Source organism: Conger conger, chromosome 17, assembly GCF_963514075.1.
Source record: "Conger conger chromosome 17, fConCon1.1, whole genome shotgun sequence".
Lineage (NCBI taxonomy): Eukaryota > Metazoa > Chordata > Actinopteri > Anguilliformes > Congridae > Conger > Conger conger.
Genome location: NC_083776.1, coordinates 1,285,422 through 1,302,329, shown reverse-complemented (window position 1 = coordinate 1,302,329; position 16,908 = coordinate 1,285,422). Strand labels below are relative to the sequence as shown.

Sequence of the window (16,908 nt, the reverse complement as noted above, 5' to 3'; positions counted from 1 at the left end):
TCGAACTTCCCCCCCGCCAATCACACTGACGGCACACGCGTGTGCAGACGCCTGCAGGACGAGTCGGACACGCGTGGCACACGCTACACCAGGCAGCTGCCGTAGAGAGCCGAGCGCTAACGCTAACGCTAACGCTAGCGCTGCCACAGCGGCGGTACGGCGGTACGGCAGGACCCCGTCCCGTCTCACTCGCGCGCGGGCAGAGCAGACGGCGTAGTTAGCAGAATAACGGCTCACAGAATAATGAATAATGCAGAGCGCTGCGGTCGGGGCCGGGTGAGCGCTATCTGGAGCGTGACTCAGTTGATTTATTTTTATCTCTCGCTGAGTCACCGCCGTGTGCGTGCTGGCAGAGCCCCGGCCGGCAGGCCCTCCCAGAATGCAACTGAAGAGACCAGCTCTGCTGGAACCGTAACCACGACAACAGGCAGGAGAACCCAGCTTTCGGACGGCTGCCATTTTGTCTTTCAGCTCAGGGGAGGGGACAGATTTCAGAGCGACCCCCCCCCTTCTGTTCCTCTCGCTCTCTCGCTCTCTCGCTCTTGCACTCTCTCTCTCGCTCTCTCGCACTCTCGCACTCTCGCACTCTCGCTCTCTCGCTCTCTCGCACTCTCGCACTCTCGCACTCTCACTCTCTCTCTCTCTCTCTCTCTCTCTCGCACTCTCTCTCTCTCTCTCTCTCTCTCTCTCCAATTCAATTCAATTCAACTGCTTTATTGGCATGACATTTTCCAATACATATTGCCAAAGCATTATACGCAAACATAATATTACCAAAGACTCTCTCTCCCTCCCTCTCTCCTCTCCATCTCATTTCCCACAATTCCCTTGGGCTGCTGGGCGGGTTGGTTGTTCTCAGGTCACAGTGACACTTTCCCCAGTGCTGTGCCAGGAACCACAGCAACCCCTACTGCAAAGATGTGAAGTGTGTGTGTGTGTGTGTGTGTGTCTGCGTGTGAGCGTGTGTGTGCACGTGTGTGTGTGTGTGTGTGTGTGTGAGCGTGTGAGCGTGTGTGTGCACGTGTGTGTGAGCGTGTGTGTGCACGTGTGTGTGAGCGTGTGTGTGCACGTGTGTGTGCACGTGTGTGTGAGCGTGTGTGTGCACGTGTGTGTGCGCGTGTGTGTGCACGTGTGTGTGAGCGTGTGTGTGCACGTGTGTGTGCACGTGTGTGTGAGCGTGTGTGTGCACGTGTGTGTGCGCGTGTGTGTGCACGTGTGTGTGAGCGTGTGTGTGCACGTGTGTGTGCACGTGTGTGTGAGCGTGTGTGTGCACGTGTGTGTGAGCGTGTGTGTGCACGTGTGTGTGCACGTGTGTGTGAGCGTGTGTGTGCACGTGTGTGTGAGCGTGTGTGTGCACGTGTGTGTGCACAGGCATGTTTCCCAGAATGCTGTGCGCCACTGCTCGTGCACACCTCTGGATGCTGACGGGCCGGTCGAACTTGAAGAGGATGTAGTCGCCGGCGTTGGGGGTGATGGCCCAGAAGAAGTCCTCCCCCAGGTAGGTCTTCTCCAGCGTGTGGCCCTGGTACACTTTGAGCGTGGTGGACACCTCCGCCGGGGGATTCACGTGGATCTTGTGCAGCAAGGGCTTCAGGAAGTCCTTGTCCTGCACGGAACAGGAAGAGGAAGTGACCCGGCGGAAAGACTCGCTCTCTCAAGGCAGCTCACATCGGAACAGGCACAAACATGTCCCCCCAGCTCAATCATATCAATGCACCAGGGTTACACAAACTACAACTCCCGTCATGCACTGCGGAAAATGCTCCAGTCGTGAAGCTGGAGTGTGTGAGCGATGCGGTGGGTTCCGGATCGTTCTGTACACCAATGCTAACGGCGTGAGCAGAGCGGGCACTGGGCCAGGGTTTATGCCCAAGGGTGTTGGGGGGGGGGTTGGGGGGTGCGTTTACCGTGAGCTTCTGGATCTTTCCGGCCAGAGAGGAGTGCAGGCCCACGTGCTGGAACAGAGAAGGTCTGAAACGCACACGCAGACCTGACTTCTGCCGCTCACAGTGTTTCTGCACAGAGAGAGGGGGGGAGTGAGAGAGAGAGGGGGGGAGAGAAATGGAGGTGAGTGGAAGAGTGGGTGTGACAGATGAAGACAGAGGAAGAGGGGGAGTGGGAGTGGGAGAGAAGACCGATGAGGTGGGAGAGAGAGGCAGATGTGCAGCTAAATCTCTTTCAGAACCTGATCAATGATTTCAGCAGAGCCTGTCAGTGCTGCCATCACAAACAGACTTTCAGCGATGCAGCCATTATCTCGCACACTCTCGCACTCTCTCGCACTCTCTCGCTCTCTCTCGCTCTCTCTCGCTCTCTCTCGCTCTCTCTCGCGCTCTCTCTCGCACTCTCTCGCACTCTCTCGCTCTCTCTCGCTCTCTCTCGCACTCTCTCACACTCTCTCACACTCTCTCACACTCTCTCACACTCTCTCACACTCTCTCACACTCTCTCACACTCTCACACTCTCACACTCTCTCACACTCTCTCACTCTCTCACTCTCTCACTCTCTCACACACTCACACACTCACACACTCACACACTCACACACTCTCACACTCTCACACTCTCACACACTCACACTCACACACACACTCACACACTCACACACTCACACACACACTCACACACTCACACACTCACACACTCACACACACTCACACACTCACACACACTCACACACACACACACTCACACACACTCACACACACTCACACACACTCACACACACTCACACACACTCACACACACTCACACACACACTCACACACACACACACTCACACACACACATACACACATACACACATACACACACACATACACACACACACATACACATACCGCATCTTTCTCTGGGTTGCAGACTTTAACCCACAGGATGTGATCCAGCAGCCAGTCTATGGGCTTCTCCTTGTAGAACATGAAGATGAACTCCACGATCAGGTTCAGGTCTGGAGCCTGAAACATCTTCCCTGGGGAGGGACAGAACAGAGTGTTCTCAACCACCCAAGCCTCAGCACAGCAATGTGGTCACACTCAGCGCCATCGTTTCCCACCCAGCCGCCGTGTCCCAGGATCACTGGCTCAACCAGCCAACCGGGTCCCTGGACCACTGGCACAATCAGCCAATCGTGTCCCAGGATCACCGGCTCAATCAGCCAATCGTGTCCCAGGATCACTGGCTCAATCAGCCAATCGTGTCCCAGGATCACCGGCTCAATCAGCCAATCGTGTCCCAGGATCACTGGCTCAATCAGCCAATCGTGTCCCAGGATCACTGGCTCAATCAGCCAATCGTGTGGCTTCATCACTGCCTTGATCTGAACATGCCTAGTTTTGTAAACAGTTCTTCAGGGATTATGATTTTTGTTTTTTTGTTTTGCAAGATGTAACAGCGTGCAACTGTTGCGAAATGTTGTTCCACAATCACCCCTTTAGCTGACTCGCTAGCGGACTCGCTAGCGGACTCGCTAGCTGAATGGTTTGTGGACCAGTTAGAGCCCCTTACCAATGAAGCCCAGCTGGGAGAACTCCAGGATCATCCAGTCCTCGGAGGACAGCTGCAGGGCGAAGTTCTTCATGGTGGCAAAGTAGTTGGGTTTGGCCACGATGTCGTCCTCCAACTGTGGAGGAGAGGGGTGGCAGGGGTCAGGGGTCAGAGGAAGTCTGAGGCTCTACTGCACATGCTCAGTAGGGCACAGCCGAGTCTCCTTCACCTCCCACACAGTGGGAAATAAAATAAAAGATGAAGTGGCTGTTACCAGGGGACAGCAACCCAGCAGCAAACTAAACTTAATTTAAATTAATAGACAGGCAGCATTCTTTTAGTTTTGCAGCTAAATAATGACTCTTTCAGAATCCAAATCCATTCTTTCAGGAGGATTCCCCCCCCCCCCCATATCCCCTCTCTATCTCTCGCCCCTCCTCTCTCCCCCTCTCAGAGCAGTCTTAAAAACGAAAAAACAAACATAAAACCGAACCTCCAGGCATTCTTAAAATAAATAAATAAAAAAGAACACATATCCCCATGGCAACAAGGATAATTTGGCAGTAGGATATGAAACTCTCTCTTGCGCAGAATGAATACATTTCATTCATACTATATTTTTTATATATACAAGTTTGCAGTATCGGGTATATCTGTTGTCAAGGTAACGCTACCAGCCAGCAGCAGTATGGGGTATGGGACACAATGTGCGTGTGCGTGTGCGTGTGCGTGTGCGTGTGCGTGTGCGTGTGCAAGACAAAGGGAATGAAACAAAAAGAGGGAAAGAGCGTGTGTGTGTGTGTGTGTGTGCGAGGGAGAGAGAGAGAGAGAGAGAGAGAGAGAGAGAGAGAGAGAGAGAGAGAGAGAAACTGAGAACCACCTTGACGACGGGCAGGCACAAAAAATCACGGCTGACAGAAGACAAAAGATGAAACAAAATAAAATTGAAACGGAGAAACAGTTTTTCATCGAATGTCCCAAATTTGACCAAACTCGCTATGAATTCTACCCCAAATTTAGCCAAAAATGTTCCCAATTCAGTAACACACCTGATACAGATAAGATACCATTTTTATTCTGAGAAAACAAAGATTACTGTATCCTAGCAGCAGAATTTGTCTTTTCTTGCCACACTCTGAGGGACAGTGAGTGGCCCTGACACACTCTCACACTCACACACACTCTCACACACTCTCACACTCTCTCTCACTCTCTCACACTCTCTCACACACTCTCACACTCTCACACACTCTCTCACACTCTCTCACACTCTCACACACTCTCACACACTCTCACACTCTCTCTCACTCTCTCACACTCTCTCACACACTCACACTCTCACACACCTCTCACACTCTCTCACACTCTCACACACTCTCTCACACACTCTCACACTCTCTCACACTCACTCACACACTCTCTCACACTCTCTCTCACTCTCACACACTCTCTCACACACTCTCACACACTCTCTCACACTCTCACACACTCTCACACACTCTCTCACACTCTCTCTCACTCTCACACACTCTCTCACACACTCTCACACACTCTCACACACTCTCACACACTCTCACACACTCTCACACTCTCCACACTCACACACACTCTCACACACTCTCACACACTCTCACACACTCTCACACACTCTCACACTCTCTCACACTCTCACACACTCTCTCACACTCTCACACACTCTCACACACTCTCACACTCTCTCACACTCTCACACTCTCTCACTCTCTCACTCTCTCTCACACTCTCACACTCTCACACACACTCTCACACACACTCTTACACTCTCTCACACTCTCACACACTCTCTCACACTCTCACACTCTCACACACACTCTCACACACACTCTTACACTCTCTCACACTCTCACACACTCTCTCACACTCTCACACACTCTCACACACTCTCACACTCTCACACACTCTCTCACTCTCTCACTCTCTCACTCTCTCACTCTCTCACACTCTCTCACACACTCTCACTCTCTCACTCTCTCTCACACTCTCTCACACTCTCTCACACTCTCACACACACTCACACTCTCTCTCACTCTCTCACTCTCTCACAACTCTCACACACTCTCTCACACACTCTCACACTCTCACACACTCTCTCACACTCTCTCACACACTCTCACACACTCTCACACACTCTCACACACTCTCTCACACTCTCTCACACACTCTCACACACTCTCACACTCTCACACACTCTCACACACTCTCTCACACTCTCTCACACTCTCACACACACTCACACACTCTCTCACTCTCACACTCTCTCACACTCTCACACACTCTCACACTCTCTCACACTCTCACACAATCTCTCACTCTCTCACTCTCTCACACTCTCTCACACTCTCTCACACTCTCTCACACTCTCTCACTCTCTCACACACTCTCTCACACTCTCACTCTCACACTCTCTCACACTCTCTCACACTCTCTCACACACTCTCACACACTCTCACACACTCTCACACACACTCTCACACACTCTCACACACTCTCACACTCTCTCACACTCTCACACACTCTCTCACACTCTCACACACTCTCACACACTCTCACACTCTCTCACACTCTCACACACTCTCACACACTCTCTCACACTCTCACACACTCTCACACACTCTCACACACTCTCACACACACTCTCACACACTCTCACACACTCTCACACACTCTCACACACTCTCACACTCTCTCACACTCTCTCACACTCACACACTATCTCACACTCTCACACACTCTCTCACACTCTCACACTCTCACTCTCTCACACTCTCTCACACTCTCTCACACTCTCTCACACTCTCTCACACACTCTCACACACTCTCACACACTCTCACACACTCTCACACACACTCTCACACACTCTCACACACTCTCACACTCTCTCACACTCTCACACACTCTCTCACACTCTCACACACTCTCACACACTCTCACACACTCTCACACACTCTCACACACTCTTACACTCTCTCACACACTCTCACACTCTCTCACACACTCTTACACTCTCTTACACTCTCTCACACTCTCTCACACTCTCTCACACACTCTCACACACTCTCACACACTCTCACACTCTCTCACACACTCTCACACACTCTTACACTCTCTCACACACTCTCACACTCTCACACTCTCTCACACTCTCTCACACTCTCTCACACTCTCTCACACTCTCTCACACACTCTCACACACTCTCTCACACTCTCTCACACTCTCTCACACTCTCGCACACTCACACACACACACTCTCTCACACACTCTCTCACACACTCTCTCACACACTCTCTCACACACACACTCACACACACACTCACACACACACTCACACACACACTCACACACACACACACACTCACACACACTCTCTCTCACACTCTCTCACACACTCTCTCACACACTCTCACACTCTCTCACACTCTCACACACTCTCACACACTCTCACACACTCTCACACACTCTCACACACTCTCACACACTCTTACACTCTCTCACACACTCTCACACTCTCTCACACACTCTTACACTCTCTTACACTCTCTCACACTCTCTCACACACTCTCACACACTCTCACACTCTCTCACACTCTCTCACACACTCTCACACACTCTTACACTCTCTCACACACTCTCACACTCTCTCACACTCTCTCACACTCTCTCACACTCTCTCACACTCTCTCACACACTCTCTCACACTCTCTCACACTCTCTCACACTCTCTCACGCTCTCGCACACTCTCGCACACTCACACACACACACTCTCTCACACACTCTCTCACACACTCTCTCACACACTCTCTCACACACTCTCTCACACACTCACTCACACACACACTCACACACACACTCACACACACACTCACACACACACACACACTCACACACACTCTCTCTCACACTCTCTCACTCTCACTCTCTCTCACACTCTCACACTCTCACAATCTCTCACACTCTCTCACACTCTCTCACACACTCTCACACACTCTCACACACTCTCACACTCTCTCACACACTCTCACACACTCTCACACACTCTCACACACTCTTACACTCTCTCACACACTCTCACACTCTCTCACACTCTCTCACACTCTCTCACACTCTCTCACACTCTCTCACACTCTCTCACACACTCTCTCACACTCTCTCACACTCTCTCACACTCTCTCACACTCTCGCACACTCACACACACACACTCTCTCACACACTCTCTCACACACTCTCTCACACACTCTCTCACACACTCTCTCACACACTCACTCACACACACACTCACACACACACTCACACACACACACACACACTCACACACACTCTCTCTCACACTCTCTCACTCTCACTCTCTCTCACACTCTCACACTCTCACAATCTCTCACACTCTCTCACACTCTCTCACACTCTCTCACACACTCTCACACACTCTCACACACTCTCACACACTCTCACACACTCTCACACACTCTCACACACTCTCACACACTCTCAGTCGCACACAGTCGCACACAGTCGCACACACTCTCACACACTCTCGCACACTCTCGCACACTCTCGCACACTCTCACACACTCTCACACAGTCACACACAGTCACACACAGTCACACACAGTCACACACAGTCACACACAGTCTAACATGAGAGACAGTAACCTGGAGTATTCTAAACGCCTGAATACAGGCCTTCCTTACTGAGCACAATGTCTTCAGTAAGAGTCAGATTGGCTTTCTTCCAAAACTTTGCTTGAGTGATCATATCACAAGGGTGTGGGGCGAGGCAGAGCTGCAGTTTGAGTCCTACCAGCATATAAACCAGTTAGCAGCGTTATCTATAGCTCCTGGCCTCACTCTAAATAACAGGAAAGTCAAATTCTACTCGATGCAGGTGACCTGGGGCTGCTGTGGCCCACATCACAGGGGATGCTGCTTTACTCTCGGAAACACCGCCCTAGAACATGCATTAACTTATGACTATAACTTGGACTAAAGATCACTGCGTCAGGGAGCTTTGGCCTGGCAGTGAAGGCATGAACAGAAAAGGCCTGCAGGGCTTTCAAGACTACAATAGTTGGGAGAAGCTTCCAGCGAAAACCCTGAATGCAGAATTCTGTAAAATCATACTCCTAGAACGCCCCTAATAATGCAGGGCTCTCCAAACCCAGGAGCTCAGCCCAGAACAGTATCTCCTCAGTCTCAACCTTTCTAGACGAACATTAAAGGAATACCAACATTTCCCACTCACCTACGCTTAGACAAGATGTTCGATTTTATTCATTTCATTTTTGTGCGTTCACTGGCTCCGTTTTCATGTCTTAACGTGTTAGCTTGGCATGAAGACTTGAACTCTATAGGAGTCAGTAGCCAACCCTTGAAAGTGAAGAAATACACCGCAACTTCAAAGCGGTCTTATTTGCACAGGGTATCGTGTGTATTTGAAATACAGCTGTGGGAAATGGTAAAAATGAGAGGAGTTGTTTTCGGGGAAGTTAGACAGCTGGAACTATCACCACTGAACACACATACATCCACCCTCAAAACATTTGTATTTCATGCAAATAAAGCTATTTGAAGTGAATTGAATTGAATTGAAAGAGACCTGCACATAGTAAACCCCTTTACTGTGTGTATGTGTGTGTGTGTGTGTGTGCATATCAGAGAGCGAGAGAGAGACAGAAAGAGAGACACACCTGCACATAGTAAACCCCTTTACTGTGTGTGTGTGTGTGTGTGTGTGTGTGTGTGTGTGTTTGCATGCGTGGGTGTCAGAGAGTGAGAGAGAGACAGAAAGAGAGACACACCTGCACATAGTAAACCCCTTTACTGTGTGTGTGTGTGTGTGTGTGTGTGTGTGCGGGTGCGTGTCAGAGAGTGAGAGTGAGAGACAGAAAGAGAGACACACCTGCACATAGTAAACCCCTTTACTGTGTGTGTGTGTGTGTGTGTGTGTGTGTGTGTGTGTTTGCATGCGTGGGTGTCAGAGAGCGAGAGAGAGAGACAGAAAGAGAGACACACCTGCACATAGTAAACCCCTTTACTGACAGCGTACATCATCAAGAAGGAGTAGTCCAAGTTTTGCTTTGTCCTCCACCTGTGAGAGAAGAGGAGAGGGGAGAGGGGGAAAGAGGGGAGAAGAGGAGAAGGGGAGAGGAGACGGAGAGGGAGAGAGGAGACGGAAAGGGGGAGAGGAGACGAGAGGGGGAGAGGAGAGGAGAGGGGGTTACACCTGTATTATACCATCTTAGCCATTAACCCTTCCAGTCCCAAGCCCGATATGTGGCTCCACCCAGATCCCAAGGGGGTTGGGCTTTGGTTGAGTTCAGCAGGGTTTCAATAGGGGCTCAAAACAATAGTATAGCAATCAATTTGATTGGTTGAAAAGGCACTCTAGGGATCTTATGGTAGTTAGAGTGAAATGGTTAATGAGCATCATTGCCTTTACTTTAACCAGGGCTGAGACTTAGAATATGCATAAATATTATATATAAGTATTAATGAATTATGTGACCAAAATTTAGGGACCCCTGCTTTAAGGACAACTCATTTTCATATCACCTGTATGGGACCTTGATGCCAATTCAATATGGGCTCCCTACTGTTTTTTGACAAATTCAGGCACGATCGGCTTGAATTTGTCAGGTGTGCGACGGCTTGTGAGTGAATTCTGTGTTCTGTGTCTGACCTCCAAGCACACGACATCGCAACCCGTGAGAAAATCGTATAATTTATACCCGCGCTTAGGAACACGATTTAATTTTCTTTCTATTATCAATGTTGATGTCACAGAGAAAAGCTCCGCCCTAACACAACCATCACCCTTCCACTGAAGCCTCTCTGCTTCAAATGAAAACATTCCACAGTGTGATGTCACAGAGAAAAGCTCCGCCATAACAGAATCATCACCCTTCCACTGAAGCCTCTCTGCTTCAAATGAAAACATTCCACAGTGTGATGTCACAGAGAAAGCATTGTACTCCGCCCTACCTGACCCTCTCCTTGGAGTCTCCGAAGGTCTCCTTGAGGTTCTTCAGGTCGGGGTAGTAGCTGGCAGGGGGGGAGATGAGCTCCAGAAGGCCTGAGCTGAACTCTGTGGAGAACCTGTGGGACAGACACACAGTCAGCAAAGTCCCTGTCTGCATCCGAAATCAAGCACTACACACTACACACTATATATGTATACTATCATTTGGCGTGCATGAAGCCGCTTTAGTGTACAAGTAAAAAGATCAATTTTTGGACATACTACATCATCATAGAATGCTTTGAGGATGGCAGCAAGTGATGAAAACACAAAACAGAAAAACAATTTAAATTGTTCAAGCCTTTCACCGCTGCGGTCTGAATACTGCCCCCGTTTGCTTGGGTCGTGACCTAGAGCAATGCACCGTGGGATAGTCATGCGAGCATTCGTACTCTGATAATCACAGAATGTAGAGTGCCACAGGAGTAGCTTTGGCACACTATTTTATACAGCTATAGTTCCGGACAAACTAATACCATTTTGACACCCGAAACAGTAAGATAGTATGCGATTTCCGACACAGCCCATATCGCCTTTCTGAATAATCACCACTGGGCCGGATCTCGATTCCAGTGCCAGGAGTGAGAAATGACTCCTGCAGTTTCTATTTTCAATCAAACGCGCTTCTTGCCAAAATGCACAGTCACGTAAAAGATCAAGTTCGTATTCTGAGTGAAATTATGTTTCGTCAGTAATCTGCAGGGATTATACGGGTGTCAACAACATTCACTGCCAAAAATGACAAGTGTTTTAATTTACTAATTTTAATTCACTAATTTCCCTCTCAAGTAAAAATGTTGTCAATGAGTCGACAATATTTTGATCTTATTTAGCAAACGAGTACAGGAAATCTCAGTATTAGACTAAAATACTTCTTGAGATGAACAATAAAACTGAAAGAAGCCACTCAACTCTTTCTCCAGACCCTCTGCCACGCTGTGTACGTACTCCGAGTCTGTCTGCAGGGAGAGACACAGGGCTGATACAGGACGTTCATCACATTACATGAGGCATCATGACAATACTCAGAGACACATCCTCCTTTCCTCCACTCATCTCCTCCCCTCGTATCTCCAGATGAGTGGAGTGAAGGAGGATACATTATTTTTTTGTTATCAGATTTGGAAGCGTGCGCCCCTCTCTCTCTCTCTCTTCCTCCCTCTCCCTCGCTCCCTCACCTCTCCGACGAAGACGACGATGACGCAGTCCAGCTTCTCCTCGGGGGAGAGCTTGTCGATGAGGGAGTGGAGCGTCTCCGCCAGGTACGACTTCACCTTCCGCTTCACCGTGGGGATCCCCATCACCATGGTTACTGCGGCGGGGGAGAGACGCATGCCCATTGGCCTGGGGGGGGGGGGGGAATCCTCCGGCGGTCTGCACCGCCGTGTAAGGCCCCGCCAGGGAGACCAAACTACACGCTGCTTATTGCACTGTGCTACATGTTATTTAGCTGACGCTTTTATCCAAAGCCACTTACAGTTGATTAGACTGGGGGATAATGCGGGGATACAGGGCCTTGCCTCAAAAGCCCAACAGCTGTATAGATCGTATTGTGGCGACACTGGGGCTTGAACCACAAACCTTCTGGGTCCCAGTCATGTACCTTAGCCACTACCCTACAACCCCCCCCCCCCCTCCCCTCCGTTGGCTAAAATAAGTAAAAGGTGTAAAACTCGTGTAGCACAGACCAAGGGGGAAATTCAGTCGTCACTGAAAGGAAGTGGCCTGGCTCCCTGCCATCGGGACCTGTCCCAGTTCCAGCCCGGGAGGAATCAGGCCTTAAAGAGACAGCACTGGACTGCGTGCGCTCAGATGGAGAGCTGCCTCAGCTCCGCAGCGTGTCTCTGTAGCCCTCACTCTGTCCTGCAGCCTCAGTGTGAGTCTGTAGCCCTCACTCTGTCCTGCAGCCTCAGTGTGAGTCTGTAACCCTCACTCTGTCCTGCAGCCTCAGTGTGAGTCTGTAGCCCTCACTCTGTCCTGCAGCCTCAGTGTGAGTCTGTAACCCTCACTCTGTCCTGCAGCCTCAGTGTGTCTCTGTAGCCCTCACTCTGTCCTGCAGCCTCAGTGTGAGTCTGTAACCCTCACTCTGTCCTGCAGCCTCAGTGTGAGTCTGTAACCCTCACTCTGTCCTGGAGCCTCAGTGTGAGTCTGTAACCCTCACTCTGTCCTGCAGCCTCAGTGTGTCTCTGTAACCCTCACTCTGTCCTGCAGCCTCAGTGTGTCTCTGTAACCCTCACTCTGTCCTGCAGCCTCAGTGTGAGTCTGTAACCCTCACTCTGTCCTGCAGCCTCAGTGTGAGTCTGTAACCCTCACTCTGTCCTGCAGCCTCAGTGTGAGTCTGTAACCCTCACTCTGTCCTGCAGCCTCAGTGTGAGTCTGTAACCCTCACTCTGTCCTGCAGCCTCAGTGTGAGTCTGTAACCCTCACTCTGTCCTGCAGCCTCAGTGTGTCTCTGTAATCCTCACTCTGTCCTGCAGCCTCAGTGTGAGTCTGTAGCCCTCACTCTGTCCTGCAGCCTCAGTGTGAGTCTGTAACCCTCACTCTGTCCTGCAGCCTCAGTGTCAGTCTGTAGCCCTCACTCTGTCCTGCAGCCTCAGTGTGAGTCTGTAACCCTCACTCTGTCCTGCAGCCTCAGTGTGAGTCTGTAACCCTCACTCTGTCCTGCAGCCTCAGTGTGAGTCTGTAACCCTCACTCTGTCCTGCAGCCTCAGTGTGAGTCTGTAACCCTCACTCTGTCCTGCAGCCTCAGTGTGTCTCTGTAACCCTCACTCTGTCCTGCAGCCTCAGTGTGAGTCTGTAACCCTCACTCTGTCCTGCAGCCTCAGTGTGAGTCTGTAGCCCTCACTCTGTCCTGCAGCCTCAGTGTGAGTCTGTAGCCCTCACTCTGTCCTGCAGCCTCAGTGTCAGTCTGTAACCCTCACTCTGTCCTGCAGCCTCAGTGTCAGTCTGTAGCCCTCACTCTGTCCTGCAGCCTCAGTGTGAGTCTGTAACCCTCACTCTGTCCTGCAGCCTCAGTGTGAGTCTGTAACCCTCACTCTGTCCTGCAGCCTCAGTGTGAGTCTGTAACCCTCACTCTGTCCTGCAGCCTCAGTGTGAGTCTGTAACCCTCACTCTGTCCTGCAGCCTCAGTGTCAGTCTGTAACCCTCACTCTGTCCTGGAGCCTCAGTGTGAGTCTGTAACCCTCACTCTGTCCTGCAGCCTCAGTGTGAGTCTGTAACCCTCACTCTGTCCTGGAGCCTCAGTGTGAGTCTGTAGCCCTCACTCTGTCCTGCAGCCTCAGTGTGAGTCTGTAACCCTCACTCTGTCCTGCAGCCTCAGTGTGAGTCTGTAACCCTCACTCTGTCCTGGAGCCTCAGTGTGAGTCTGTAACCCTCACTCTGTCCTGCAGCCTCAGTGTGAGTCTGTAACCCTCACTCTGTCCTGGAGCCTCAGTGTGAGTCTGTAGCCCTCACTCTGTCCTGCAGCCTCAGTGTGAGTCTGTAACCCTCACTCTGTCCTGCAGCCTCAGTGTCAGTCTGTAACCCTCACTCTGTCCTGCAGCCTCAGTGTGAGTCTGTAACCCTCACTCTGTCCTCCAGCCTCAGTGTGAGTCTGTAACCCTCACTCTGTCCTGCAGCCTCAGTGTGTCTCTGTAGCCCTCACTCTGTCCTGCAGCCTCAGTGTGAGTCTGTAACCCTCACTCTGTCCTGCAGCCTCAGTGTGAGTCTGTAACCCTCACTCTGTCCTGCAGCCTCAGTGTGTCTCTGTAACCCTCACTCTGTCCTGCAGCCTCAGTGTGAGTCTGTAGCCCTCACTCTGTCCTGCAGCCTCAGTGTGAGTCTGTAACCCTCACTCTGTCCTGCAGCCTCAGTGTGAGTCTGTAACCCTTACTCTGTCCTGCAGCCTCAGTGTGAGTCTGTAACCCTCACTCTGCCCTGCAGCCTCAGTGTGAGTCTGTAACCCTCACTCTGTCCTGCAGCCTCAGTGTGAGTCTGTAACCCTCACTCTGTCCTGCAGCCTCAGTGTGAGTCTGTAACCCTCACTCTGTCCTGCAGCCTCAGTGTGAGTCTGTAACCCTCACTCTGTCCTGCAGCCTCAGTGTGAGTCTGTAACCCTCACTCTGTCCTGCAGCCTCAGTGTGAGTCTGTAACCCTCACTCTGTCCTGCAGCCTCAGTGTGAGTCTGTAACCCTCACTCTGTCCTGCAGCCTCAGTGTGAGTCTGTAACCCTCACTCTGTCCTGCAGCCTCAGTGTGAGTCTGTAACCCTCACTCTGTCCTGGAGCCTCAGTGTGAGTCTGTAACCCTCACTCTGTCCTGCAGCCTCAGTGTGAGTCTGTAACCCTCACTCTGTCCTGCAGCCTCAGTGTGAGTCTGTAACCCTCACTCTGTCCTGCAGCCTCAGTGTGAGTCTGTAACCCTCACTCTGTCCTGCAGCCTCAGTGTGAGTCTGTAGCCCTCACTCTGTCCTGCAGCCTCAGTGTGAGTCTGTAACCCTCACTCTGTCCTGCAGCCTCAGTGTGAGTCTGTAACCCTCACTCTGTCCTGCAGCCTCAGTGTGAGTCTGTAACCCTCACTCTGTCCTGCAGCCTCAGTGTGAGTCTGTAGCCCTCACTCTGTCCTGCAGCCTCAGTGTGTCTCTGTAACCCTCACTCTGTCCTGCAGCCTCAGTGTGAGTCTGTAACCCTCACTCTGTCCTGCAGCCTCAGTGTGAGTCTGTAACCCTCACTCTGTCCTGCAGCCTCAGTGTGAGTCTGTAACCCTCACTCTGTCCTGCAGCCTCAGTGTGAGCACAGTGCAGCCAGCAGCCAGGGAGAGTAAAATCAGCGTGTTTCCACCCTCACAGTGAACACTCAACAGGAGTCCATTTTACCACGGATACGTGAGAACAGCCCATATGCTAGCTCTGCACTGATCCTAATTTTCTCTCTCTACCACCTGCTCGCTCGCTCTCTCTCTCTCTCTCTCTCTCTCTCTCTCATCTGGGCATGCTCGGTTTTAGCCACGATGATAGCCAGTGAGACCACCCTGGTGCCCATAAACCCGCAGGGAGAAACCGCCGCCCTGCACTACGGGGGAATGTGCCGTCTCCCTCGTGTCTCTGGTCTTTATGGGTCTCCCATAAAGCTCCCCCCGCCGTGGCCAAAAAACCCACCCCAACACAGAACACCTCTGTACAGCGCCCTGGGGCAGATAAACTCACAGAAGTGGGTCAGAGTCAAAGGCAGGAAGAAGATCACAATCAAGGTGTTTGTTTCTTTCTTTCTGTCTTTCAGTCAGTCAGTCAGTCACATCCACTCACACACACTCACCCCTGCGTTCACAAACAAGACAACACATCAAGCTCACAGGCAGCTGTTGACAGCTGAAAACTGCACCAAGGCCATAGGGTTTACTCATTAAGTTTTTGTACCGCTGGCAGACACATTACACTCGCTGAAATGGGATTGAGCGGACCGGAGTTTCGATGCGGATTTTTTTTTTTTTTTTTTACCCATAATGCTTGGTTGCAGATTCAAGGTTAATGAAAGCATCTCCCCTGGCCTCTCTGCAGGAAGGCTGCCAGGGCTCACAGAATGACAACTCAGGTTCTCACACAGATGTGCGTGTGGATGGGGAAACGCACCAGGTTCTCACACAGATGTGCGTGTGGATGGGGAAACGCACCAGGTTCTCACACAGATGTGCGTGTGGATGGGGAAACGCACCAGGTTCTCACGCAGATGTGCGTGTGGATGGGGAAACGCACCAGGTTCTCACACAGATGTGCGTGTGGATGGGGAAACGCACCAGGTTCTCACACAGATGTGCGTGTGGATGGGGAAACGCACCAGGTTCTCACACAGATGTGCGTGTGGATGGGGAAACGCACCAGGTTCTCACACAGATGTGCGTGTGGATGGGGAAACGCACCAGGTTCTCACACAGATGTGCGTGTGGATGGGGAAACGCACCAGGTTCTCACACAGATGTGCGTGTGGATGGGGAAACGCACCAGGTTCTCACACAGATGTGCGGGTGGATGGGGAAACGCACCAGGTTCTCACGCAGATGTGCGTGTGGATGGGGAAACGCACCAGGTTCTCACACAGATGTGCGTGTGGATGGGGAAACGCACCAGGTTCTCACGCAGATGTGCGTGTGGATGGGGAAACGCACCAGGTTCTCACACAGATGTGCGTGTGGATGGGGAAACGCACCAGGTTCTCACACAGATGTGCGTGTGGATGGGGAAACGCACCAGGTTCTCACGCAGATGTGCGTGTGGATGGGGAAACGCACCAGGTTCTCACACAGATGTGCGTGTGGATGGGGAAACGCACCAGGTTCTCACGCAGATGTGCGTGTGGATGGGGAAACGCACCAGGTTCTCACGCAGATGTGCGTG

At 51.4% G+C, this 16,908-nt stretch overlaps 1 protein-coding gene across 3 annotated transcripts in view; it reads right to left on the bottom strand.

Moving 5' to 3' along the window:
* mgat4a (alpha-1,3-mannosyl-glycoprotein 4-beta-N-acetylglucosaminyltransferase A) overlaps positions 1 to 16,908 on the bottom strand; it is a 46,783-nt gene that overhangs the window by 5,784 nt on the left and 24,091 nt on the right. For all 3 annotated transcript variants that reach the window (XM_061225994.1, XM_061225993.1, XM_061225992.1), the window contains 8 exons: positions 11,721 to 11,854; positions 11,455 to 11,501; positions 10,506 to 10,619; positions 9,537 to 9,612; positions 3,509 to 3,623; positions 2,842 to 2,972; positions 1,908 to 2,015; positions 1,413 to 1,606 (listed from right to left, as the gene is read on the bottom strand). In XM_061225994.1, coding sequence (XP_061081978.1) covers positions 1,413 to 1,606; positions 1,908 to 2,015; positions 2,842 to 2,972; positions 3,509 to 3,623; positions 9,537 to 9,612; positions 10,506 to 10,619; positions 11,455 to 11,501; positions 11,721 to 11,854 — 919 coding nt within the window. The remainder of the gene's footprint in view (positions 1 to 1,412; positions 1,607 to 1,907; positions 2,016 to 2,841; positions 2,973 to 3,508; positions 3,624 to 9,536; positions 9,613 to 10,505; positions 10,620 to 11,454; positions 11,502 to 11,720; positions 11,855 to 16,908) is intronic.